This window comes from Thalassophryne amazonica, chromosome 22 (assembly GCF_902500255.1).
Source record: "Thalassophryne amazonica chromosome 22, fThaAma1.1, whole genome shotgun sequence".
NCBI lineage: Eukaryota > Metazoa > Chordata > Actinopteri > Batrachoidiformes > Batrachoididae > Thalassophryne > Thalassophryne amazonica.
Window position 1 is genome coordinate 6,014,009 of NC_047124.1, and position 25,862 is coordinate 6,039,870.

General features: G+C 40.3%; 2 protein-coding genes across 2 annotated transcripts in view; one reads left to right on the forward strand and one right to left on the reverse strand.

Moving 5' to 3' along the window:
- The window catches only part of eps8a (epidermal growth factor receptor pathway substrate 8a), a 32,274-nt gene extending 13,668 nt beyond the window's left edge, over positions 1 to 18,606 (forward strand). The window contains 23 exon segments of the mRNA XM_034163918.1: positions 187 to 264; positions 1,906 to 1,973; positions 4,001 to 4,068; positions 4,348 to 4,509; positions 4,696 to 4,845; positions 5,693 to 5,775; positions 5,852 to 5,988; positions 6,061 to 6,131; positions 6,401 to 6,527; positions 6,904 to 6,992; positions 7,070 to 7,144; positions 7,624 to 7,772; positions 7,853 to 8,036; positions 8,214 to 8,329; positions 10,816 to 10,942; positions 11,019 to 11,159; positions 11,418 to 11,453; positions 13,073 to 13,096; positions 13,483 to 13,586; positions 13,589 to 13,746; positions 13,796 to 13,979; positions 14,479 to 14,611; positions 17,345 to 18,606. Coding sequence (XP_034019809.1) covers positions 200 to 264; positions 1,906 to 1,973; positions 4,001 to 4,068; positions 4,348 to 4,509; positions 4,696 to 4,845; positions 5,693 to 5,775; positions 5,852 to 5,988; positions 6,061 to 6,131; positions 6,401 to 6,527; positions 6,904 to 6,992; positions 7,070 to 7,144; positions 7,624 to 7,772; positions 7,853 to 8,036; positions 8,214 to 8,329; positions 10,816 to 10,942; positions 11,019 to 11,159; positions 11,418 to 11,453; positions 13,073 to 13,096; positions 13,483 to 13,586; positions 13,589 to 13,746; positions 13,796 to 13,979; positions 14,479 to 14,611; positions 17,345 to 17,455 — 2,562 coding nt within the window. The 5' untranslated portion in view covers positions 187 to 199 and the 3' untranslated portion in view covers positions 17,456 to 18,606.
- Positions 18,607 to 21,883: 3,277 nt separating this feature from the next.
- Positions 21,884 to 25,862, reverse strand: part of ptpro (protein tyrosine phosphatase receptor type O) — a 44,919-nt gene continuing 40,940 nt past the window's right edge. The window contains 1 exon segment of the mRNA XM_034163919.1: positions 21,884 to 25,644. The gene's annotated coding sequence lies outside the window, so the exon portion shown is untranslated.

Sequence of the window (25,862 nt, forward strand, 5' to 3'; positions counted from 1 at the left end):
TTACACTTTGCTGTATATCGCCTTCTAAAGGACACCGGAGTCATTTGGGCTGTTAATTCATGCTGCCAGCTAAAGTCTGCGCTGCCACAAACAAACGCTGACGTCAGTTTGGGGCGGGGCTTCCTGTCTTCTAGTTACAACAGTAAAGTGCACTTTATAAAAAACATCATGTCTGTTTTTGTCCAGCTGACAGTGAAGGATGAACGGATATGAAACTCCGCCTCTCGCCTCCATCGGTTTTGGCGCCTTCACCTCCCCACTGAAGTGAGTATTTAAAACTTCATGGATGGAGTTTTGTTATTATTATTATTTTTTAGTAAAGAAGTTTAAGACTCTTTCATGTATTTAATCCACTGATTATTTAGTGCCACCAACAGGTCAGAATGTCGGTCGGTCCAGCACGTTAGTAATGTATCCCAAAAACGAAGCCATTAGAATTTAACTGATGTTGGTGTTGACATGCTAATAGATGTTTGTGGATTTTTGCTCCCATTTTGGGTAACCACATTGGTGACAGAATATGAAAACAACATTAACTACACGCTAACTTTATTTTTCACTCTGAGTCCTTTTCTAATTATTTTAGCCAACAGTGGCTATGCTGCCAGCTCGGCGGTGCCAAAATAGACAAGAAGTCTATTGTGAGTGATGCTGTATAGCGACTGCTAATCTGAGTAAAACGTTGGCTGCTCCCTCAAATAAATTAATCAAAGATGGGGAAAAAGGCTCTGAAACAGCTTATTTCTGCATGAATTTAATATCTATATGGTCGTCTCGAGTGATAATGTTGGTTCCTGTGTTCATCATCCCTCACGGTACTGTCAGTGCCTGTTTCAGCCGTCTCTAGTGGTGCCATCGTTTCCAATGTTCCTCGCCCATCGCAGTGCTGTCGGATCCTGTGTTGGCTGTTTCCTGAGGTGCCGTCAGTTCCTGTGTTGGCTGTCCCTCATGGTACTGTTGGGTCCTGCGTTGGCAGTCTTTCACAGTACCCGTTGGTTCCTGTGTTAGCTGTCTCATTGGTTCCTGTGTTGCCCGTTTCTGGCCGTCCCGTTGGTTCCTGCGTTGGCCGTCCCGTTGGTTCCTGCGTTGGCCGTCCCGTTGGTTCCTGCGTTGGCCGTCCCGTTGGTTCCTGCGTTGGCCGTCCCGTTGGTTCCTGCGTTGGCGTCCGTTGGTTCCAGCGTTGGCTGTCCTGTTGGTTCCAGCGTTGGCTGTCCTGTTGGTTCCAGCGTTGGCTGTCCTGTTGGTTCCAGCGTTGGCTGTCCTGTTGGTTCCTGCGTTGGCTGTCCTGTTGGTTCCTGCGTTGGCTGTTCTGTGTTGACCGTCCTGTTGGTTCCTGCGTTGGTTCCTGCGTTGGCCGTCCTGTTGGTTCCTGCGTTGGTTCCTGCGTTGGCCGTCCCGTTGGTTCCTGCGTTGGCCGTCCCGTTGGTTCCTGCGTTGGCCGTCCCGTTGGTTCCTGCGTTGGCCGTCCCGTTGGTTCCTGCGTTGGCCGTCCCTGGCGGGTGGCTATAAACAGCCTCTACATTCATTATTAAGCAGCAGTCAGTGAGAAGTTGTGAACGTGTGAAAATCTCATGTTTCTGTCGGCTGATTGAGTTTCAGTGACACATCAACAGTCACCATCACATGCACTCGGCATGCACGCCAACAGACAGCTTCTTTTCTGTCAGTTTTGCTTTGAAATTCATCTACAGGACAAAAACAATTATTTAAATCATCAAACTGTTTTTTACAGAATTATTCTTATAATAAGTGTTTTATAGAGTTTTAGAAATTGGTGTGATGCTTTTTTTGTATGAATAATTTAATATTTATGGTTTGAACACAGATGTCACCAGAAGCACCTGTGTTTGAATGAGTTTGTGTAAACGGCTGTTTCCAACCTGATTTGTTTGATTTGTGTGACAGCGGCCACGACTCGCAGTCTCCAGAACTTCCCAAGAATAAAGCCAAGTCCAGTGCCAGAGCTCTGTACGGTGAGTAAGACACCAGCTCCGGGAAAAAAGGGGAGGAGCCTATCTCAGTCAGCTGTTCCTGACTGTTTACGAATCCACGAAGCTGCACAGAGTCTGTGCCGGAGTTTGGGCGCCATCGACCTGGTGGCGAGGACGGATCATGGCTCGCTTGCATTTTTTATTGGAGTCTCTTAAAAACGAGGCTACGTCGGCATCAAGCTGCCAGAAGGTGGTGCTGTAGCTACTAGAGCCAAGACTGGCTTCAACATGTTCTCGCACAGCGCCACCTTCTGGTCACACGTCACACTCTGTGCACAGTTACTTTCATCTGATTGGCTCAACAAACATCTGCCGAGACCAATCAGAAATAAGCAACTTTTGAAGTAGTTTAAATCAAAGCATGTTTCATTTGAAGCTTCACGATTCCTCCTGTCATTTTCCAGGAACAGATGATGAATATTTCCTTCGCTCGTCCTCCAAACAGAAAAAGAAAAGCAAAAGTGAGCCGAGTGTCATCTGTGTTGTTTGAAAGTGTTGTTCTTTATTTTACTTTTTGTTTTCTGGGTCTCATGAAGCTTTGGCTCTGTTTATAGTTGAGGCCTCAGATTCAGGAGAATTCGTATTTTTGATTGCTTCATAATGCAAATAATTAATTGTGAACACTTGCTTGCATCAGTTTTGCTGTTGTTGCTGTCGGAATCATTGTAAAGTTGTTTGTATTTTTGGTTTATGATTTATTAAAGTCCAAATGTACAGAAGAAACCAGGTTGTAAAAAGAAAGAAAAGAAAAAAAAATCTGGATTCTTCTTTAGGTTTTGACCAACATGTGACACTGAAACTTGAGTCATTCATCAACATCTTCAAATAGTTTGGATTTTAAGAAAAATCATTTTTAAGGTAAACCTTTCAGCTCCTGGTTTTTAATTTTCATCTTTCTGTTTTGTATAATTTTTTTTTTTTATCTAAAGACTTCTTGATTTTTACTAAACTCTCACTTTAAGGAGTCATTTGTTTTTTTTTTTTTGTTTTGGTTTTTTTTTTAATAACAGTCATGTCTTCTTTTTTTAAATCATACAATGTTTGCTTAAGAGGATTTTGGGATATTTTTGAATCACCATTTGGATTAATTTATTGATATTTGAAAGTTGGTAATTCTATATTATTTAATAAAAGTGGCAGTTTTTTAAAATCAGAAATTCTATTTATAATTTTTTTTTTTTAATTGAAGATGTTTTGTAACTGAATTTACTGATTTCTATTCAAGAAAAAAGAGCAATTTTCTTAACCTCTTTACTGGATAACATGTCAGATTTCTAAAAATGTATTTAGATAAAGGACAAGTCTTTAAATCTACTTTAAAATATTTTACTGTCAGTTTTTGCACCGTGGTGTCATGATGATGATACTTTGGCCTGAGGCTCCGCCCGTGTTTACTTTATGACCTGGGTGAATTTTTTTTGTTTTGTTTTGTTTTTTGTTTTACAGGGAACCCTTGTACATAATTGATCAGTTATCAGAATAAATGATCCTTTAATTTTTAATGATGGACTTATGGTTTTGAAGAGTTGTAGTTTAGTTGGTTCGATCCCTGTTTTGCCGAAAGGTTCTTGTTTCACATCGTGGTCAAACCTGTGTGTTTGGTTGTGCGTCTTTGTGTGAGTAGAAACCTCATGAGTGAAGGAAGAGTTTGTGTTCTGAACTCTGATCTCTTCCCGTGGTTCTGTTTGCGTGAACATTAACAAAAGATTTAGTTTAATTCAACAACAGCTGAGTGAATATGAGACAAAAAAGAAGAGTGATACTCACGTAAACCCGTGTCAAAGTAAGTCCGCCCTCACAGGTCCTGAGGCCCATCGAGCCGACGCTTATCTGTGGGCTGAAGAAGACCAGAGTCCATGACTCCCCCTGTAGGTTCCTGCCTGGTACCCACTTTGACATCTGGGTGGACTGAGACGATGCAGATTAAGTGTCTTGTCGGAGGACACAGACGAGTACTCAAGCCTGGGTCTACGTATCCAAAGTGTTTGTTCATCTGCTTCCCCCCACAGAACAAAGAAAACACTACACCAAAACCAGCATCAACAGCCTGACGGACACGTCACAGTACCACGTGGAGGTGAGAGGTCACACCGCCGTCACCTTCACGTCTGACACAGAAACACGTCCAGTCCAGCTCTTCTTTGGATTACTGTCAGTTGGAGGGAGAATTTATTCTCATATTAGATGTAGAAAATGAACAGAAAGTATGTAAATTTGATCCCAGTTATAGTCTTTTTTATTTATTTATGTATTTTAATCACATACCTATTGAAGATAAAATGATCATTATAAAAAATAAACACATATTGGGGGTTTTACTGATGACTGTTTTCTTTCCTGGTTCTTCCTCTCAAAGCACCTGACCACGTTTGTATTGGACCGTAAAGAAGGACTGATCACGGTGGACGATGGGATTCGACGCCTTCGCCTGCTGGACGCCAAAGGGAAGGTGTGGACGCAGGAAATGCTGCTGCAGGTGGAGGAAAAGACGGTCAGCCTGATCGACCAGGAGACCAAGGTACAGGAGCTGACCCTGGTGCTGAAACCACTTCCTTCTCCTGTAGATTTTTACATGTTTGTCCCTGTTGGTAACTTTCACCGCCCTTGAACGCCTCACAAACACACACCAGAGTCTTTGTTCTGTGATTTTTTTTTTTTTTTTTTTTTTTTTTTTATGGTGCATTTGGTGTGTTCCTGTGTTCAGAACGAGCTGGAGAACTTCCCCGTGGGGTCGATCCAGCACTGCCAGGCGGTGATGAACGCCTGCAGCTACGACTCCATCCTGGCGCTGGTGTGCAAAGAGTCGGGTCAGAGCAAACCCGACCTCCATCTCTTCCAGTGTGACGACATCAAGGTGAGCTGATGAATGACATCATCAGCTCGATACCAGGTGTTTAATTAAATAAAATGGAGATGAATTCTACTGCAGTGAATGCAGACGTCTGATTGGCTGGTATGGAGGTAAGCAGCTTTTTTTTATATATATATCCATGTGATGACATCAGCACCACACCAGGCTCCACCCTCATGTGGGTTTGAGGTGGTGGTTTTATGGTGCTGCCACCTTTAGTTTATTTTTGCCACAATTTTTAGTGAGACTTAGATTTGGTTATTTTCCCAATGGAAGTGTTTGGTGAACATGGTTAGTTCAAGGTCTGTTGGAAATTATTCAACTTGTTGTGTTTTTAGTTTTCAGTTAATAAATGCCATATTTTTTTATCATGCTTTTTAAACATGAGTTTTAAAAACATTAAAAGTCATGTTAAAAATAAAGAAATGCTGCTAAATAACTATTATTTTGAAATATAAATAAAATATGTGACCCCTTTACATTTTAAAATGTCATGTCTTTTAGATGATCTGTGGAAATTCTTAAAAATCTGTTTATTTTTTTTTATTTTTTACAAAAAATGTGATCATGTTTGCTTTGTGGCTCAAAAAGTCAAGTACCACTGAAGGATTTAACAGAACTGAATTTTCATGATGAAAAATATTAGAATTTTTTATGTAAACATTTGTACATAAAAAAAAAAACACAAACTGGTGCCTGAAACATCTGCTAAGTATGAAGTGGGTGTGGCAGTGACTGTGGAAGGGAAACTTAATAGAATGAGCGCCCCTGCTGGTTGACATCTTCAGTATTTGCATGTTTTATTTTTGCTCTCTCCAAACTGGACTTAAATAATGTCTGTGGATCTCAGGCGAATCTGATCCACGCTGATATTGAAAGTGCCATGATCGATGCCAAAGGCAGCAAAGTGAAAAAGCGGCCGGAGGCGCTGAAGTAAGAACTGCTCCTGAAATGCACCTTAGAACCCGTTTCACGCCGGTGCCTGATTGACTGATGCGTCTGTCTGCAGGATGATCCTGAAGAGTGACGGGATCATCCCCCCGCCCCCTGCCGCTCCCGCCCCCGAGCCCCCGGCAGCTGTCAATCAGGTGGACGTGAAGAGTCGAGTGGCGGCCTGGTCAGCATGGACCAATGAGCAACAAGACTGTGAGTGATGTCACATCACAACAGCTGAACCCTTAAAGCTTTAATGGGAAAAAACAATGTTTTAATTTGCAGATGAGCGGCGGCGAGCATCATTGGAGGACGGGGCAGCGGAAATGACGGCGGTACGAGTCGACAGAGACGTGGTGAGTCCGGTCTGAGTCCGACATGATCCAGATTCAGTTTGAGCTGATTCAGGAAATACGGATCAGACTGCAGTCAGAGCCAAGAACCAACTCGTTACCATTGAAGATGAAATCAGGAACACGTTAGGTCAAAGTTCAATGATTAAAATTTCAGGGGACCTGAAGGTGACAGGAAGTGACAAAGCATCCAAAAGTTCTCTGACTGATTATGAGAAAAGGAGTTGGACTTTGTGTTATGAATGTTTGTTTCTTTTCACGAAAACAAACAGCAAATCCTGAACCACATCTTGGACGACATCGAGTTCTTCATCACCAAACTGCAGAAAGCTGCAGAAGCTTTTAACGAGCTTGCCAAGAGGAAGAAGTCCAAAAAGGGCAAGAAGAAAGGACCAGGAGGTGAGACGTGTTTCATTTACTTATTTAAAAAAATACGTTTGAAATGTCACAAAATGTGAAGATAAATGAGCAGAAAGATTCTGATCTGGAAATTAAAAATTCGTATTTACCTCATTAAGAGTTAAATCCTGATTTTATTAAAATATTTTTATTTTGTTTGCCTTTTCAGAATGAAGCAAAAGTTAGTTTTGAAGTCAAAAATCCCTCAATATTATTAAAAAAATCATGACTTTATTTCAGTCTGTCATTTTTGAAAAGCTCAAATATAATAAAATAGAACTGTGTGTGTGAGAATTGTTAAAAGAATTGTTTCTTTTTTTTTTTTTTTTTTTTTTTCGCCTGTGGTTTTATTTCATGTGACAATTTCATCCACCAGAGGGCGTCCTGACGCTGCGGTCCAAGCCCCCCAGTGAAGAAGAGTTTGTTGACTGTTTGCAGAAGTTCAAACATGCTTTTAACCAGCTGGTAAGAAGAATTTTCTTCATGAATTGTTGGATCAGAACCATTCAGGTTTCTCACAGTGGACTGATTCTGACCCACAGGGGAAACTGAAGGACCAGATCCAGAACCCGAGTGCTGTGGACCTGGTTCACTTTCTCTTCACGCCACTCAAGATGGTCTGAAACTTTCTTTTTTTCTCTCTCTCTGTTTTCTTTGTATCTTAGTGAAACTATCACATTAGAGCTAAAACCAGTCAGTCAAACAGTCAATTTTTTAAATATCACAAAATGTTCTGAGTCTTGTTTCTGTTTGATTCCACCATGAACTAAAGCAGCACTCAGAGTGCAGACCTTCACCTGACTTTGCCTCCTGCTCTGTATTTATTTATTTTGAGAACTGGATTGAACTAGAATTAAACTGCCCTGAGACCAATTTCAAAGTAGTTTATCTCTAATTCTAATTTAAATGGTTCTGCCTTTAACTGGACCCATAAAATATTTGGTTCAGGTTTTTGTTCTCGAGCATTTCATATCAACATTAGAGGTTTTTCTGAACGGCTCAAGTCAATCTTTGTCTTTTTTTTTTTATTTTTATTAAATGATAATTCTTGAAAGTCAGTTGATTGACAGATGGCTTAGCTCCGCCTCTTCCTCAGGTGATCCAGGCGTGCGGCACTGTGGACCTGGCGAGGAGCGTCGTGGTTCCGCTGCTGAACAGGGATGCAATTGACTTCCTCCACGCCTCAGGAACGGCAGAGGAGAGACACCTGTGGGTGGCGCTGGGGGACGGCTGGACCAAATGCAGGTGGAGGTGACATTTGACATCACAGTCGCTCCGCCTGCTGAAGCACAAAGTGCCATGTTTGTGGTGTCTGATGTCCTCAGGTTGGAGTGGCCAAAAGACCATTACTTCCCGCCTTGCGTGCTGAGATTCCGGGACGGTTGGGAACCGCCGGGGCTGCAGCTGGCAGCGCCAAGTCGAGAGCCGGAGCTGAGCCAGCGGGCTGAGAGCCCCGCCCACGGAGAAACGCAGAGGAAGGAGGATGTGCAGCTGTGCCTGGACCAGGAGGTGGGGCCGGAGTTTATAGGAGGAGAATCTAGAGCGGCACTCTGAGCGAGCGTACCACCGCCAGCGCCCAACAATTCAAACATAACTCTGACTTTATCATTGCGTTTGCTGACAGTCTGGAATCTTTAGTGTTTGTAGCAGTCGCTGATGTGTGTGTATGTGTGTGTGTGTTTGCAGCGCTCGGTGGGGCCGCTTCCTGCAGCAGACGGGTACGCCTTCAAACGCACGCAGGTTCTGGACCAGGACACGGCCATGGCCGCCTTTAAGCAGGCCGTCAGCCGGCGTATAGATCGGTAACAGAGACGCCGTGGAGAAGCGAGCCCGCTGGTGTGGGACTGAAAATCAGACGTTTGATTGATTTTGGTGTTTCTGATTCCTGCTTCAGCAAGTGTTCAAATAAAATATCACTTCATCTTTAAACAAATAAAAAACAACCCCTTAAACTCTGACAGCAGCTATAACGAGTCCTCCACCCCAGAACATGAATCACCATTTAAGAACTTTTTTCATACAGAAATGTCAAATTTAGTGCAATTTTAATTGCTCATATTGTCATATGAATGCCTTATATATATATATACACACACACACACACACAACAAAAATAAACGCAACACTTTTGGTTTTGCTCCCATTTTGTATGAGATGAACTCAAAGATCTAAAACTTTTTCCACATACACAATATCACCATTTCCCTCAAATATTGTTCACAAACCAGTCTAAATCTGTGATAGTGAGCACTTCTCCTTTGCTGAGATAATCCATCCCACCTCACAGGTGTGCCATATCAAGATGCTGATTAGACACCATGATTAGTGCACAGGTGTGCCTTAGACTGCCCACAATAAAAGGCCACTCTGAAAGGTGCAATTTTATCACACAGCACAATGCCACAAATGTCGCAAGATTTGAGGGAGCGTGCAATTGGCATGCTGACAGCAGGAATGTCAACCAGAGCTGTTGCTCGTGTATTGAATGTTCATTTCTCTACCATAAGCCGTCTCCAAAGGCGTTTCAGAGAATTTGGCAGTACATCCAACCAGCCTCACAACCGCAGACCACGTGTAACCACACCAGCCCAGGACCTCCACATCCAGCATGTTCACCTCCAAGATGGTCTGAGACCAGCCACTCGGACAGCTGCTGAAACAATCGGTTTGCATAATCAAAGAATTTCTGCACAAACTGTCAGAAACCGTCTCAGGGAAGCATCTGCATGCTCGCCGTCCTCATCGGGTCTCGACCTGACTCCAGTTCGTCGTCGTAACCGACTTGAGTGGGCAAATGCTCACATTCGCTGGCGTTTGGCACGTTGGAGAGGTGTTCTCTTCACGGATGAATCCCGGTTCACACTGTCCAGGGCAGATGGCAGACAGCGTGTGTGGCGTCGTGTGGGTAAGCGGTTTTCTGATGTCAATGTTGTGGATCGAGTGGCCCATGGTGGCGGTGGGGTTATGGTATGGGCAGGCGTCTCTTATGGACGAAGAACACAGGTGCATTTTATTGATGGCATTTTGAATGCACAGAGATACCGTGACGAGATCCTGAGGCCCATTGTTGTGCCATCCAAGAACATCACGTCATGTTGCAGCAAGATAATGCACGGCCCCATGTTGCAAGGATCTGTACACAATTCTTGGAAGCTGAAAATGTCCCAGTTCTTGCATGGCTGGCATACTCACCGGACATGTCACCCATTGAGCATGTTTGGGATGCTCTGGACCGGTATACGACAGCGTGTACCAGTTCCTGCCAATATCCAGCAACTTCGCACAGCCATTGAAGAGGAGTGGACCAACATTCCACAGGCCACAATTGACAACCTGATCAACTCTATGCGAAGGAGATGTGTTGCACTGCATGAGGCAAATGGTGGTCACACCAGATACTGACTGGTACCCCCCCCCCCCCCCCCCAATAAAACAAAACTGCACCTTTCAGAGTGGCCTTTTATTGTGGGCAGTCTAAGGCACACCTGTGCACTAATCATGGTGTCTAATCAGCATCTTGATATGGCACACCTGTGAGGTGGGATGGATTATCTCAGCAAAGGAGAAGTGCTCACTATCACAGATTTAGACTGGTTTGTGAACAATATTTGAGGGAAATGGTGATATTGTGTATGTGGAAAAAGTTTTAGATCTTTGAGTTCATCTCATACAAAATGGGAGCAAAACCCAAGTGTTGCATTATATTTTTGTTGTGTGTGTGTGTGTGTGTATATATATATATATATATATATATATATATATATATATATATAATTTTTTTTTAGGTGACAAAAAGATCTGAGATAATGAGTGGGGTTGTTCTTTTGTTTGTTTTGTTTTGGTTCAGGTGCTCTTTATTTCTTTCTTTTGCTTCTGCTAAAAAAAATGTGAAACTTTCTGCACTGAATCAAAACTTTCACTTTCTTCCTTCTGTAAAGGCGGGACGTTTCTCCACGGCTGAAAGAAATCCAACAAATATTTAACTCCCGTGGTTATGCACCCCCCCCCCCCCCAAAGTTTTTGTTCGTAAATAAAATTTGAGATGAAGTTTCTGTAGAATTGTAGTAAAATTTAAAGTTGTAATTTTGTTTTAATGTAATAAGATACTTTAAATGTTGGATCATTTCTAAACTTTTTTTTAAGTTTACGAAATTTGAAGATTAATTTCTGTTCCTGCAGAATTATAGCATAATTTTAATTTGTATTTTGTTTAATGTAGTAAGCTGCATTAAATGTGGACCATTTTTAAACAGTTTTTTTATTATTATTATTCTTTGTCTCCATGACATGTGATATTTAAGAAGTTTACGACGCTGACGGCAGAGTTCAGCCAAAAACTATTCGTCAAATCTAAATACGACTTTGTGGCCCGAAATGGCACCGAGCTTTCTGTTCTGAAGGACGAGGTCGTGGAGGTGAGCGAGTGTCGTTTGGTCGCGTTCTTTGACGTGTGAGTGAATAAAATGTTTAATCCCTGACTTTGTCTGTCAGGTCCTTGATGACAGGAAACAGTGGTGGAAGGTTCGCAACGGAGGCGGGACTTCTGGTTATGTGCCAAATAATATTCTGGAGATCACCAAAGCTGTGGACGTCACTGGAAGAGGAGAGCCGATCTACAGCCACACTATACAGGTAACACTGTCTCCGGGTCACAGGTCACAGCCGGGTCACTAACCAACAGATGCCCTGACAGTGACGTTTTGGATGTTTGTCAGCCTACGGTTATGTTGTCACCAGATTAATTTCATTATATCATCTTTTATTTCTTTATTTTAATCACCAGATTAATTTTCATTACAGTCTCATGTTTTATTTCTTTTTTAATCACCAGATTAATTTCATTCAGTCTCATCTTTTATTTCTTTCTTCTTTATTTTTTGACAATTAAAGCTTATGATGCCAAAGAAGGAGTTTGAGTTGTTCAAGGTGAGAGTTGTGGGTCTGATTGTTTGCTCTGGTAGTTTTCCATCGAATGTTTTGCTTTGCTGTGGTTTTTAAAGACAACAGTTTTACGTTTTGGTGAATCCGTCTTAGTGGAGCAGATAACTGTAACAATTGTTAATTGCTGGAAACAAGCACCAAAATTGGCAGACTCTCTTGTAAAAGCACGTTAGCCACCCAAATTTTCAATAGCCGGACAGGTAGAGGTCAGATGAAGAATTACACAGGTGTCAATATTTTAAAAGTGCTCCAATCATATTGAAAACTATTACATATTATGTGTCTGATCACAAGATTCCAAAAAGGTATAGTTTGGACTATCTGTGACTGAATATTAGAGTTATGGGGTAAAAACAGCAAGAATGGTGACAAAGGTCAATTTCAGTTTTGTACAGGGGTCAAAAGTTAAAGTTGCTATAATTTTGGTAAAAAGTGATGCAAGTTATTGGGTTGAGTTAATATGTTTTTTAAAAAAGGAATAGTTTGCACAATGTGTCATGCTTAGTACCATGGTACATGTCACATGTCACAGACTCAATGGATGTCGACATTGTTTAATCTTTACTTTGGAGACCAAACATTCACACAGTCAACACTATTCCATTTATTAATCCTATTAGCACAACCAACAATTTGCACCACTTTTTTTTTTTTTTTTTACCAAAATTGGAGCAACTTTAACTTTTGACCCCTGTACAAACTGAAATTGACCTTTGTCACCTTTGACCATTTTTGCTGTTTTTAACCCCATAACTCCAAAATATTCAGTCACAGAAAGTCCAAACTATACCTTTGTGGAATCTTTATGATCAGACAAATAATGTGGTTTACTTTTCAATATGATTGGAGCATTTTTAAAAATTTGACCCCTGTGTAATTCTTCATTTGACCCCTACCTGGCCGGCTATAAAAATTTAGGTGGCTAAAGTGCCTTTACAAAAGCATAATGTTTAAGGTGTGTTTGTGGTGCGTGTGTGCCAATTTTGGTGCTTGTTTCACCATTTGAAAGATTCCTCTGTAAATATTATCTATTGTTTTTTTGTTTTGTTTTTTTTTTTAAGAAAAATATTTTAATCAGATTGGGTCTAAGACAAATGACGTGGACATGTTTAGCCTAGCTTAGAGCACAGGAAGTTGGTAATCTAGAGAAAAAACAGCTACTTTAACACAAATACCTCCCCAAAAAACCCCACCTAGCTAGTAATACGACACAAAACAGCTAGCCTATCTTAGCACAAAAAATGAAATGAAACTGCTATCTTAGCTCAGCCATTCAAAGAGTGGAACCACTCGTTTACCTTCCTGAGAAGTATTAACTTCTTGGTTAACTGATTAGTTAAAATCTGATGAAATTTCACCTTGTGCTAAGCTAGTATTAGCTTAGGTTCTAGCATTAGTGCTCAGTTAGGTAAACGTGTCCTGTAGGTAATATCTCTAAAATGGTCTATTTTCATCACAGGCTTGATGAGATAAATTCTCTTAATATCAGGCTGTTTTCCAGAAATAACTTAAGTCTTTTAGAAAGTTGTCCCTATAGAGCGTTTGCCGTGTTTAGTTTCTCATGGTTTTTTTTAATCTGTTTTTTATTTTTTGGGTTTTTGCAGCAGTTGCTGGGAGAATTGAATGAGGTAAATCAGGAGTGAATCTGGTTTTAAATTGTGTTTTGAAAGCTCAGTTTGTTTCCCTCCAGCTGTGTAGATTTCACGTTTGGCCTCAATTAACAGAAATACTTCATTATACAAGTGAATTACTCCGTTTATAAATGAAGAATTCAGTAATAAATAAATGGCTTCTGGTTTTGATGATTAAAAGTCATTATTTACTCAACACGTTGCTGAAAGAACCTTCTGGTTCTTTCGGGGTCTTTAGTTCTTTCGTCTGGGGGATTCACTGTATTTATTTTTTATTTGCTTTAAACTTTGACTCGAACCTTCATAGGACCACACACTTTAAACGTTTGGCTGTTTTGGGCCGAGGACCACACTTCAGGTGTGTAAAGTCTGTTGTTTCTCAGAAACAGACAACGAGGACGGAAATCCTCCCCGGTAAACCCGTAGCGACGCCGACGCCTCCGACACCGCCCTCTCCGGCGCCCACCAGGCTGCCCACAGCCGCCGCCTCCCCCCTCCAGCTTCAGAGCCCGCCAACAGCACCGCGGTTAGCCGCCACAACAGCGTGACATCCAGCGACAACGGTGGCGTTGCTGCGAGGGAGACGCCAACCACAACCCTGCACACGGCAGCCGTAAGTCCCAGCTGCCACCTCACACCCCCTCATCGTTTTCTGATTGGTTCTGACAGTTCTGATGATGGTGCTCCCCTCTGCAGGTAGGAAATCCAACATGGAGGAGGTCCAGGACGAGCTGGTGCACAGACTGACGCTGGGCCGCAGCACTCACAAAAAGTTCCAGGTTTCTTCCCGCAGCGGCAGCCTGCCGGCCGTCAGCATCACCTACGACTCGCCACCGCCCGACGTCCGAGCCTGGTTAGAGGCCAAAGGCTTCAGTCCCGTGTAGATGCCGTTCCAGCGCTGCTCCTCATCCCCGCCGCCAGTTCCTCTTAGCCTCTCTTTAGGTGCTTTTCCATTTCAGGGACTAGACCCTGAAATGAGTCCTGGCTGCAAGCTTAGTTCCTGCTGCATTTCCAGCAGACTGGAAGGTCCGTGAACCATAAAATTTATGGTACCGCTGTAGCAAGAACTCTAGAATGTTAGCAGTTCCTGCAGTTTGACGCTGAAAGTTCCTGGAAGAACTTAGTAAAGTAGCTCTCACACAGTTCCTCTTCAAACCTGGTACTCCTTCCAAAGACCTGCACCAGCCTGCGTTCTTAGCGTGTTCCTGCAGAATCAGTTCTGGAAATGTACTTTCCTGATCAGAAGGATTCTCACGCTGGCACACAGAGACGGTTTGGAGACATCATACGGCAGCGTCTGATTGGTGGATGTTGTGTGCTTTCATCACATCGTATGTTTTTTTTTTTTGTTTTTTTTTTTCTTCATGTCGTCTCTGCAGCACCATCAGCAGCCTCGGCGTCCTGACCGGAGCTCAGCTCTTCTCACTCAACAAGGACGAGCTGAAGACCGTTTGTCCCGACGACGGGGCTCGAGTCTACAGCCAGGTCACCGTGCAGAAGGCTGCGCTCGAGGTTGGTGTCACACTGACTGACTGACTGATTTTTAGTGGCATGAAGTCAAATCAGTTAATATGTTAATTTAAAAAAACAATGAAGTCTTTGTTTTCAGCTTTTAAGTGTAAAAATGTTTGTTTCTAGATTAGATAGAATTTTTTGATCCCTTGGGAGACTCCCTCTGGGAATTTGAGGTTCCAGCAACATTGTAATAGCAGCACACAGGGTAAAAAGCACACAGAGTATCAAAAGTGAAAGTAAAAAGAAAAACAGTTTGCAAATATACAATAGGCAACATCGTAAAACGTCTCAATTTGTACAATCAATCCAATCATTAAATTTTCTCAGTCATCAATTGTATGTTATGTTGCTGTTTCTTAATACTTTCTTCACAAAAATGATACTTTTTAGATACACAAACTATTCAAAAATCTTTTCATAATGAAATTTTCTATTTTAAAAGGCTCGGGTCAAGAAAATGAAGATTTCAGTTAATAAAAGCAGTTTGTAGTTGTTTTTTTTTTTCCCCTCCACAGGATTTTAAAACGTTAATGTTTTATAATAAAGCTTCAGTTTTTTTTTTTGTTTTTTTTTTAATCATGCTGAGATTAACAGTCTCAACCACCTAAAAGATCCCAAATCAACTTGCTGATCCAGGATCAGCCAGTGTGGTTTATTTGCTTCTGAAAAACCCAACTGAGGATTTGATTTGAAGTGTAGTTACATGAGCATCTCTGTGATTGGATGATTGGCTAAGGGGAGGGGCTGCAGAACTGTACACACACTAGGGGGCGCTATAGTTTTCCTTCAGCTTCACAAATGAATGACAAAATTAAACACGGCAGAAAAATCAAAATCAAGGATGAAATAAAACCAAAAGATAATTTGAGTAAATCTGAGTAAGAGAAATTTCATCAGCAGAAAGTGACAAATGTTTCCCCCCCCATTGTCACAACCTTTAGTCCACTGATTTAATGAGCTCATCATTTATTTCCTTAATATTCAGACCAGCGAGACCTGTTAAAGTCAAATATTAAAAGTTAATACAGTGGGATTACTAATACCCCCCAACCGAAGCAGCACAGTATTAACTGACCCTAACCAGCCAGTGGTTGGGCAGATTTCACCTAATATTGTTTAAATGAAATAAACCTGTTCCAAAGCAGGTTTTTACTTCCACTTATTATTATTATTATGTTGCTGTGTCAACCAGTCCGATTCATGTTTTTAAGAACCAGGGAATCACAAATCGCGCCACATCCTTGACAAATTAATCCGTCTAATGTGGTAATGGTTGTCATGGAGACGAGGCCTAAGCCTTTCAAAATTCCTTCTCTCGTTGTGATAAAGTCTGAGGTTTGTGTCGATTGCAGATTTTATTGTGTCTTTTCAAATCCTCCACCTTTGGAAAGGTTTGGTGTTTGGTGTCTTATTTCCCACCTGCAGGTTTTCTTCTGAGCCTCCTTTTGATCTTCTGTTCCTACCTTCATGAAGGTATCATCTGCATCCACGGATGTCCACCGCTCTGTTCTGCTAGCTGCATTCCAAACTTGCTTAACTTCCTTCCAGAGATCTTTCCGTCACACTGATTTGGACTTTCTCAAACATATGATTCATCATTTTGGAGATTAGAACCATAAACGTAAGAAGAAGCTGGTCAAGACCATAATCTATAAATGTCGGACCTGCTGATGACATTTTATCATTTGGTGTGAATAACTTTGTTTCATTAAAATTAGAAGCAGTGAATTTTTAACTTCACATTCAGTGTATGAATGAGTTTTACCTTAAAACAGCTGCCTAGTTTAAAAAAAAAAAAGTTATTTGGTTGAAATTTCTTCCTGAATTTGTGAATGTGGCCAGCAGGAGGAGACAAAAAACCTTGATTGTGTAGCAGCGTTCAGTATTTACCTGCTGTGGCTGTACAGTCCGGTTCCTTAACCTCCCAAACCAAAATGTTCACCATGTGTTGACCTCTGACCCCACCATCCAGGTCCCCTTACTCTAACCCCCCCCCCCCCCCCCCCCAAAAAAAAAGAGCTTCTCTGGCTGCCGTCACATCTAAACAGACACAAGTGATTGTGTGGGTGTTATCCATTAGCGTTGTTTATGTGTGTTGTTGACAACTGTTTACAGCTGTTGTCCTGGTGCAGCAGCATGGTAGCTCTGTAGTTTGGATTCTGGCTTCCCAGTAAGAATGTTGTGGTTTCAGTTCTTCCTGTGTGGAGTTTACATTCTTCATTAGATTTCTCTTCAGTGTCAATAAGATGAGTTTGTTTAATAATGGGCACCAAAGTTAAACCAAACACTTTTTTAATTTGTGAAGTCGGGATCAGTGATGTTTGAACTAATTAATAGTTGTTGTGCACCACGTGGCCTCCTTTTTTTTAACCACTTTAGTGTAAAATAATGTGAAAACCAGCTGCATATTTTCTCAGGCTCTATCACTTTCAGGTGAGTATTCCTGCTTATTTGTGTGCACTAATTATTAAATGTTGTGTACTTCTATGCAAACACTATCTGATTTGAAAGTGTTGTGGTATTTTTTGGGGGTGGGGGGGCAAAGCAGGAGTTCTTCCTGCTTTTTCAGAAATAAGACTTCATTTCCCATAATGCCCTTTGCTTGCAGCTGATGTAGTCTGAAGCTTTGCTTAGTTTCTGCTGCAGATTTTCTGACATTTAATCATTTTTATTTCCTGTCATTCATCTTTCTTTCTTCCATCCTTGTGCTCTCCCCCCCCTGCATCTCAGAGAAGTTTGGGTTCGGAGCTTCAGGAGGTGATGAGGAGGCGTCAGGAGAAACTTGCAGCCTCCACCTGTGACTCGGGGGTGGAGTCTTTTGATGAAGGCAGCGTGCACTGATCTCCACCCCCCCCCTTTTTTTTTTTAACCTTCATCCTGCTATTTTCTGGTTCTCAGGCGGCGAACGACCACGCCCACTTCTTGGAGCTCATGCGGCGTCGCCAGGAAGTCCTGAGCTCGTCGCCATAGAAACACATCCAGAAGGGCACAGAAATACCTGCCATGCTTGTGACGCTCAGATTGTCAGTATTAACATCTTGATTTGTACAGGAAAAACAAAACGTGCTTTTTTTTTTTTTTATCACTGAGAGAATATTTCCACTTTTTATTTTCTAGTTTAAGTTATTGTAAAAATGATCAAAATCTAATTTATTTGTAAACACAGAATTAATGGTTGATCACGTTTTATTTTTCTTTTTTTGCACACGATAACTTTACGACGGCGACTAAAGAAACAAAGTGAGACTTTGTGTCTCCAGGGTCAAAGGTCAGAGTGAGTTGTTGGAACTCTCCAGACTTTAATGGTGGCGTCCTGTTCCCTCAGCTCATAGGCCAAAATGTTTCAAGGTGGAATCGTTGGTTTCAGTTACAAAAATGTTTGTGGTTCCTGGTTTGTCCACCAGACTGACAGCACACCCCCACTGCAAGAACAAGAACCACTGTTGAAAAGGGACTCATTGCACCAGTGGAACTCGGGTTGGGTTTTGGTTTTTGTTACATTTGTAACTGAATTTCTCATTGGTCCAGGGGCCACTGGAGCAGAGCTTGCAAACTAAAGTGTAGTGATTCATGTAGCAACATGTCCTCATAACATTCTTGGTTGTCTTGGTGGAAACTAAAGTGGGACCGAAACCTGGACTAGTTCCCAGAAGCCATATAGTTCTGGTACCTGGAGTATGAACTCTTTTCTACAGCTCGTAATCTGGACACATTTACAAAGTCATTCCAGAGATTCTCAGATGTTAACTTGTTATACTGCCGCCTGTGGTTGATGCAGGTATTGCACGTAAGCGAGCACATAGTATTCTTGTCTTGGCCACGCCCCCTTATCCTGTGGCACACACGACGGTGTTTTTTTTTTTTTTTTTTTTTTTTGCAGTACTACACTTGGCCTGTAGATGGCAGAACTGTTCTTGTACAACACTGATTGTGAACACTGAATGTATCCACTGATAAACGTGCTCCGCCCACAGCAACAAGACACCTCATGTGATTGGTGGTTTGTCTTGTGATTTGTCACAAGCTGATTATTTTATTTTATTTTTTTAACTATCAGGTTGTAAATGAAAATGATTTGACTATTTCCTATCATTTGCCTTCATTTGATACAGATTCTGTAAAAAGGACAATTTACACTTCTTGGTCATGAAATAATTTTGAATTGACTCAAAACATTTACTAAAATGTCTTAAAAAATAAAGATTGACTGTGAGATCACTTTTTTTTTCTTTGACCAACCAAATTCTCATGAATTTGATAAACAGCTGTTTTTTTTTCTTCTTCTTGGAATTGTAATTTTGTTTGCTAGCTCTAGCTAGCTAACAGCGTGCTGTTCGCTACATTGTTCTAACTTTGTCAGGTCATATAAAGGGACAAACTGTTTAATGGTGTTTGGGGAAAAAAAAATCTGTAAAAGTTCATTCAACAACCAAAACTTGTTCATAAATATTTTATAAACATTTAGTCAAAAACTGCGACTGCTTTTAGCTCAGTTTGTTCCGAGTCGCTTTGATTTGTTGAAACATGTTTTAATTTCGAATATAATCAGTTTGATTGTAAACAAGCAAAAGAAAAAAAAATCATTGTTAAAGATTTTTTAAAAAAAGCTACTGTTATCTGCTGCTGATTAAAGCTTAAAGTTTTAAAAAAAAAAGTATTTAGTCAGAAGGTTCTAGATGCTAGGCAGAAATACAACCCCTGGCAAAAATGATGGAATCACCAGCCTCGGAGGATGTTCAGTTGTTTAATTTTGTAGAAAAAAGCAGATCACAGACATGACACAAAACTAAAGTCATTTCAAATGGCAACTCTCTGGCTTTAAGAAACACTATAAGAAATCAGGAAAAAAAATTGTGGCAGTCAGTAACAGTTACTTTTTTAGACCAAGCAGAGGAAAAAATATGGAATCACTCAATTCTGAGGAAAAAATTATGGAATCATGAAAAACAAAAGAACACTCCAAACACATCACTAGTATTTTGTTGCACCACCTCTGGCTTTTATAACAGCTTGCAGTCTCTGAGGCATGGACTTAATGAGTGAAACAGTACTCTTCATCAATCTGGCTCCAACTTTCTCTGATTGCTGTTGCCAGATCAGCTTTGCAGGTTGGAGCCTTGTCATGGATCATTTTCTTCAACTTCCACCAAAGATTTTCAATTGGATTAAGATCCGGACTATTTGCAGGCCATGACATTGACCCTATGTGTCTTTTTGCAAGGAATGTTTTCACAGTTTTTGCTCTATGGCAAGATGCATTATCATCTTGAAAAATGATTTCATCATCCCCAAACATCCTTTCAATTGATGGGATAAGAAAAGTGTCCAAAATATCAACGTAAACTTGTGCATTTATTAATGTCATGACAGCCATCTCCCCAGTGCCTTTACCTGACATGCAGCCCCATATCATCAATGACTGGAAATTTACATGTTCTCTTCAGGCAGTCATCTTTATAAATCTCATTGGAACAGCACCAAACAAAAGTTCCAGCATCATCACCTTGCCCAATGCAGATTCGAGATTCATCACTGAATATGACTTTCATCCAGTCATCCACAGTCCACAATTGCTTTTTCTTAGCCCACTGTAACTTGGTTTTTCTGTTTAGGTGTTAATGATGGCTTTTGTTTAGCTTTTCTGTATGTAAATCCCATTTCCTTTTGGCGGTTTCTTACAGTTCGGTCACAGACGTTGACTCCAGTTTCCTCCCATTCGTTCCTCATTTGTTTTGTTGTGCATTTTCGATTTTCGAGACATATTGCTTTACGTTTTTTGTCTTGACGCTTTGTCTTCCTTGGTCTACCAGTATGTTTGCCTTTAACAACCTTCCCTTGTTGTTTGTATTTAGTTCAGTTTAGACACAGCTGACTGTGAACAACCAACATCTTTTGCAACATTGCGTGATGATTTACCCTCTTTTAAGAGTTTGATAATCCTCTCCTTTGTTTCAATTGACATCTCTCATGTTGGAGCCATGATTCATGTCAGGCCACTTGGTGCAACAACTCTCCAAGGTGTGATCACTCCTTTTTAGATGCAGACTAATGAGCAGATCTGATTTGATGCAGGTGTTAGTTTTGGTGATTCCATAATTTTTTCCTCAGAATTGAGTGATTCCATATTTTTTTTTTTTCCCCTCTGCTTGGTCTAAAAAAGTAACTGTTACTGACTGCCACAATTATTTTTCCTGATTTCTTAGTGTTTCTTAAAGCCAGAAAGTTGCCATTTGAAATGACTTTAGTTTTGTGTCATGTCTGTGATCTGCTTTTTTTCTACAAAATTAAACAACTGAATGAACATCCTCCGAGGCCGGTGATTCCATAATTATTGCCAGGGGTTGTATTAGTGCGATATTTTGTTTTCATGGTGCCTTTTCCACATAAATCTGCAATAAACATTTTATTTCATTGAGTTTGTGTAATTGCAAATCAATCGATTGAATCAGTAATTATGTCTGTCAACAAAATATGTAATTAGAAATATGCAAACATTCCTTTTGCAATAGTCAGCCTATATATATATAAAATTTTATTTAAAAAGCTCAAAAATAAAAGTATTTTTGTTGCCATTTTTGACACACTGAAGTAAAAGAACGTTTTCAGTTCTGTATCGGTTATTGAGACCTGGTGTAACTACATCTTCCCCTCCGGGTGGAAGTTGTCGTAGGATATCTTACCCCCACCCTAAATATCAACGGTGCTTCTCTCCGGATTCTACGACTCCCCCTGGAGGCGGCGCCAGTCCGACAGAAAATGTTTAAAGGTGACTAAATTAATACTTACTTTTACATATCGTTATTAGATGTTTGAGGTTTTTACTTTAAAAGTCCCACTGAATACACAGTGTGTGTGTGTGTGTGTGTGTTAGCTTTTGCTCGACGGTGTACAATGACATGAATGATGGTGACAGAGCAGGAATCGAATGCAAACTCTGCAGTACATAAAACAGGTGCAGCTCCAGGATAATTATTTTAAAGTTGAACAAAGAATTCTGTTATGCAATTTGGTAAAACAGCGCCCCCTATGTGCATGGTTTTAACTCGCCTGTTGCTCATTTTCATGTTAACATTAGTGTTCTTGACTTTCTGAATAAAATTTTACATGAATAATTTTTTGCAAATTAAAATTTTTCATTTCACTTTTAATCTCAGGTGTTTCGCTGTCTGACAGCAGAGTGAAAGAAAGTCGTCGGACTTGAACCACAGATTTTACGCTTGAATTTTTGCAGTTTGAAGTGACGTCTGTGTTTAAAAATGGAACCACAAGTTGACCATTGCAACATTTTATTTTGTTCCACACACATAAAAACCGACAGTTGATCCGAGATTGCACATCAAATCTGAAGTGACACAATCCACGAGAACATGGCACCAAAGCCGAACAAATTCGACTCGACAAACACGAAGAGAAAAAAGTGTTCAGTGCTGAACAAGGTCCGTGCCCCCCCTCAACACACAGTCAAATCAACGTGTGTTCTTCCGTGTCCACATGGTGGCGCTCACAGTCAACAATTTCCAAACGTCCAGCTGTGCAACGAAGCGTCTGCTCACGTTAACGATGAGTCACATTTACAACGATTATTAAAAAAGCAACAAAGTCATTCCCACAAGAACTGGCATCATGACAAGCAGAAAGACGCTAAACGTTATTTACAGTACGTGTAATTTCCAAAAGTCAAACCTGTTTGAGATCAAGTGGCGACAAAGTCTCAGCGCGGCGCCGGAACAAGATTCTCAGTTTGCAGCAAAATCTTTTGAAAGTCAACAAAACATTCACTTGTAATTGTACAACATACAAACAGGGTGTGGTCAAAATAACAAACGCTAACACATCTTAGCGTTTTGCACGCCGCAGTCGCCACGTTTGTTGAACAAAAGTGTTTTCAATTAAAATGGTTTCATATTTTGATCCATTTTTTAGCTTCATTGTGTATGTTGGCACTTTTCATGAAAACTCTGAAATTATTTTACTTGAACAGCAGCTCACCTTGTTTAACCTGCCAATAAACTCGTCTGTTGCTGTTTTATTTTACATAATTTTAAAAATGTCACTATTGGAAATTTAAGCGTTAATGTGCCAATAAAAAATAAAACTGACAGTCTGAAAACCTAACAAGTTTTCCATTGAAATACAACTATAAAATTGAAACATTTAATGGAGGTTAAATCTGTAGTTTTTGTTGTTTTTTTCTGTGTTAAAAAACAAAAAGTTGACGTTTTATTTTGACAACACCCTGCACATCGTGAATACTGTAAAACATTTTGGTTAAATTACGACGGACGGCTTGTCTGCTCAGTAAACTTTGTCTACAGTCAGAAAAAAAAAGATAAACGTGGATTCTCTTTCACGCTTCATGTTTGTCAAAATCTTGAACAGATGATCATAAACTTTAACAATAAAAAACGGATTGCACATTTTAACAGTGATGCTTGTAAAATGCTGAGATAATTTAGTATCCAGACAATGCACTCAGAGACACACAGAGCCGGTTGCAGCCACCAGGGGGCCCCAAAGGTCGATTTGTTTTTTTTTTGTTTTTTTTGTTTTTTTTAACAGCTCAAAATATAAATACCAAATCCCAGAATAATGTCCGGGTTTATTAGGTGCTATCACAAATTTACAAAACAAAAATGAAAGCACAACAATTTAATTTTAGGTGAATTGACACATTTGTGGACCTAAATATAAATTTTGGGTGTGAAATACGAAGAGGAAAAAAAAAATCTGTCTTAAGCACACGTGATTAAAACAAATTAACAAACGCATAAAAATCTGTGCTATAAAAACATTGGCAGTTTTCATTGTGCAATAACAAATTTTAATACTGAGGCGTTATTTGTAATTACAAACATTTTCTAAAAAAAACAAAAACAACCAACTGTTGCCATGGTGATCCTATTCCAGAAAAGTGGTGGAAATGAGATGAATTTAGCAAATTGACATGTAATTTAATTGCAATCCAAATCAACCAAAACATCTTATAACGCCCCCTACTTGTGATGAAATGAGAAATATTTTCATCTATTAAAATTTAGATTTTGCAACAACCTTGTTTGTTAATAATAATAATAATAATAAAACAGGTCAAATGTATTTGTGAGATTTATATTTGAATGTGAGGTTTTTTTTTTCTTTTCTATTTTTTTTTTTTTTTTTTACTTTTTGTGGTCAGTTCTGAAGTTCTGAGTGCATTTCTGAAACTTGAAGCACACGAAGAAGAAATCGGCGTGTTGGCAGTTTGTTCACTTTGTCACATTTGAAAGAGTTTCAACTTCTGGTGGAAGTGGGCGGAGTCATTATTGGTTCTTTTATTAGCAGCGCCAAAGGTTCAGTGCAAATAAACAAACCTACAAGCGTGTCTGTGCGCCTAAACGTACACTGGCAATTTGTGGTTTTGTGCAGATTGAGCAAATGTTTCAAGTAAAGATGGCGGCTGGTTTTCCATCCACGCGGCCTTTAACGAGTTCCGACATTCAGCAGAAATGAACAATAACGCTTCAATCTCACTGGAGTCAACATTTCTATAATTTTCTTTTTTTTTTTTTATTATTTGACATGTATCCTTTTTACTACATCACAGACTTAAAGTCACGTGGACGCTCAGATGGGAAAAACGGGTGGAGCCAACAACTCCAATTGTTTTTTTCATATATATTGTGATGGTGAACATGTGGTGGAGCTGATTCTAATAATTAAAAAAAGTCTAATTTTGTAAAAGATTCCATTAATTTTAGCATGCAATTGTAGAAAGGGGCGGAGTCTAGATGTGTGTGTGTGTGTGTGTGTGTGTGAAAAACCATTTTCACAAAACTGAAAACATTTGGTCAAATTTGGAATAAAAAACAGCAAATTTGGGTTCAGATGTACAAACCATACAATATTTTTTATTTATTTATTTTATTTTTATTATTTATTTTTTTATGATTCTCACTAAGAACTGAATCATGGGACACAACGTACGCAAGTGCAGGCCAAATGAGCAATCTTACCATTCAAGTTAAAAAATATTTAATGCGTCTAAACGTAGAATTTTGTGCTCCGTTAAAATTAGGGTTTTTCGACATTTACTCTTGAGTTATGCTAACATGTAGCGGTAGCGTGTCATACGTTATAAACGCTGCATGACGGGAAACAACTAAGCCAGTCCGAACATCACCAAAACAAACAACAACAAAAAAAATGCTTGTCCATAATGATTTCACCGCGTGTCTCTGAAATGAGTGGCACGAGGTTGCCATGGAAACTTGGCAGCTCTCAGCCAGAGAAGCACAAGCACTCATCTGCCCCCTGCTGGCTACAGTGGAGGACTTCATGTAAGGAAATAATGCGACACTCCTACGTTGCCTGAAAACATTCTGTGAAATTCAAGTTGGTGGATTTGTTCAGATGTTGCTAAAATATGCCGTGTGATAAAAACAAAAAAAACTGTTGATAAAACAGTCGACCTTCTGTGGCATTCATACCTTTTGTTTGTTTTGTTTACTGTGTTGCTGGTTTTCAACAACCAACCACAGTGAAGAACGTGGACGCTGTTAGCAATAGACTGAAGTGACGCGATAAACCTGATCGACGGAGATCTGCTGAAAAAAAAAAAAAAATCAGAGTAGAATTAACTCTTAAAATCATCCTCCTGATGTTTGTGCTCATTTTATTTTGGCGGTGCAGAAGGTTTCCTCCGTGTTCTCGTCCTGGCAGTTAATTGGTCCATGTTTAAACGAGTGGGCGGGGGAGAAATCAGGCTCGCGCTCGTTCGGAGTGGAGGAAGAATCCGGCTCGTTGGCCTCTTTTCCAGCTGCACCTGAGATTAGAAAAAACGAAAAATAAAACTGACGATTGGCTGACTCATGTCGTCCAGTCGCTCAGCGTGGAGGAGAATCTGTCCAATCAGAGAGCAGGATTGCGTCTGAACGTTAGTGAAGGCTCCTTAAGGCAGACTTTGACCTTTGACACGCACAAAATTAAAACCTTTTTTTTTTTCCTGTTGTTTTGTGTTTGACACGGAGGATGAAGCAGAACTCTTCGGCAGCCTGAAAGACAGACACAGGTCCATAAATATTTGGACAAAAACGGAAAATAAATCTGGATGCTGCGAGTTATTTTCCCGTTTTCCTAAACTTGGGATAAAGCAGCGCGACGGATGATCACATTCCAAACACAAAGCCTGACATTTTACTTGTTGAAGATCTTTGCAGCCTGTTGAAGACGTCTCATTTCGGTAAATGTCGCCGGAACCATGAGTGGACTT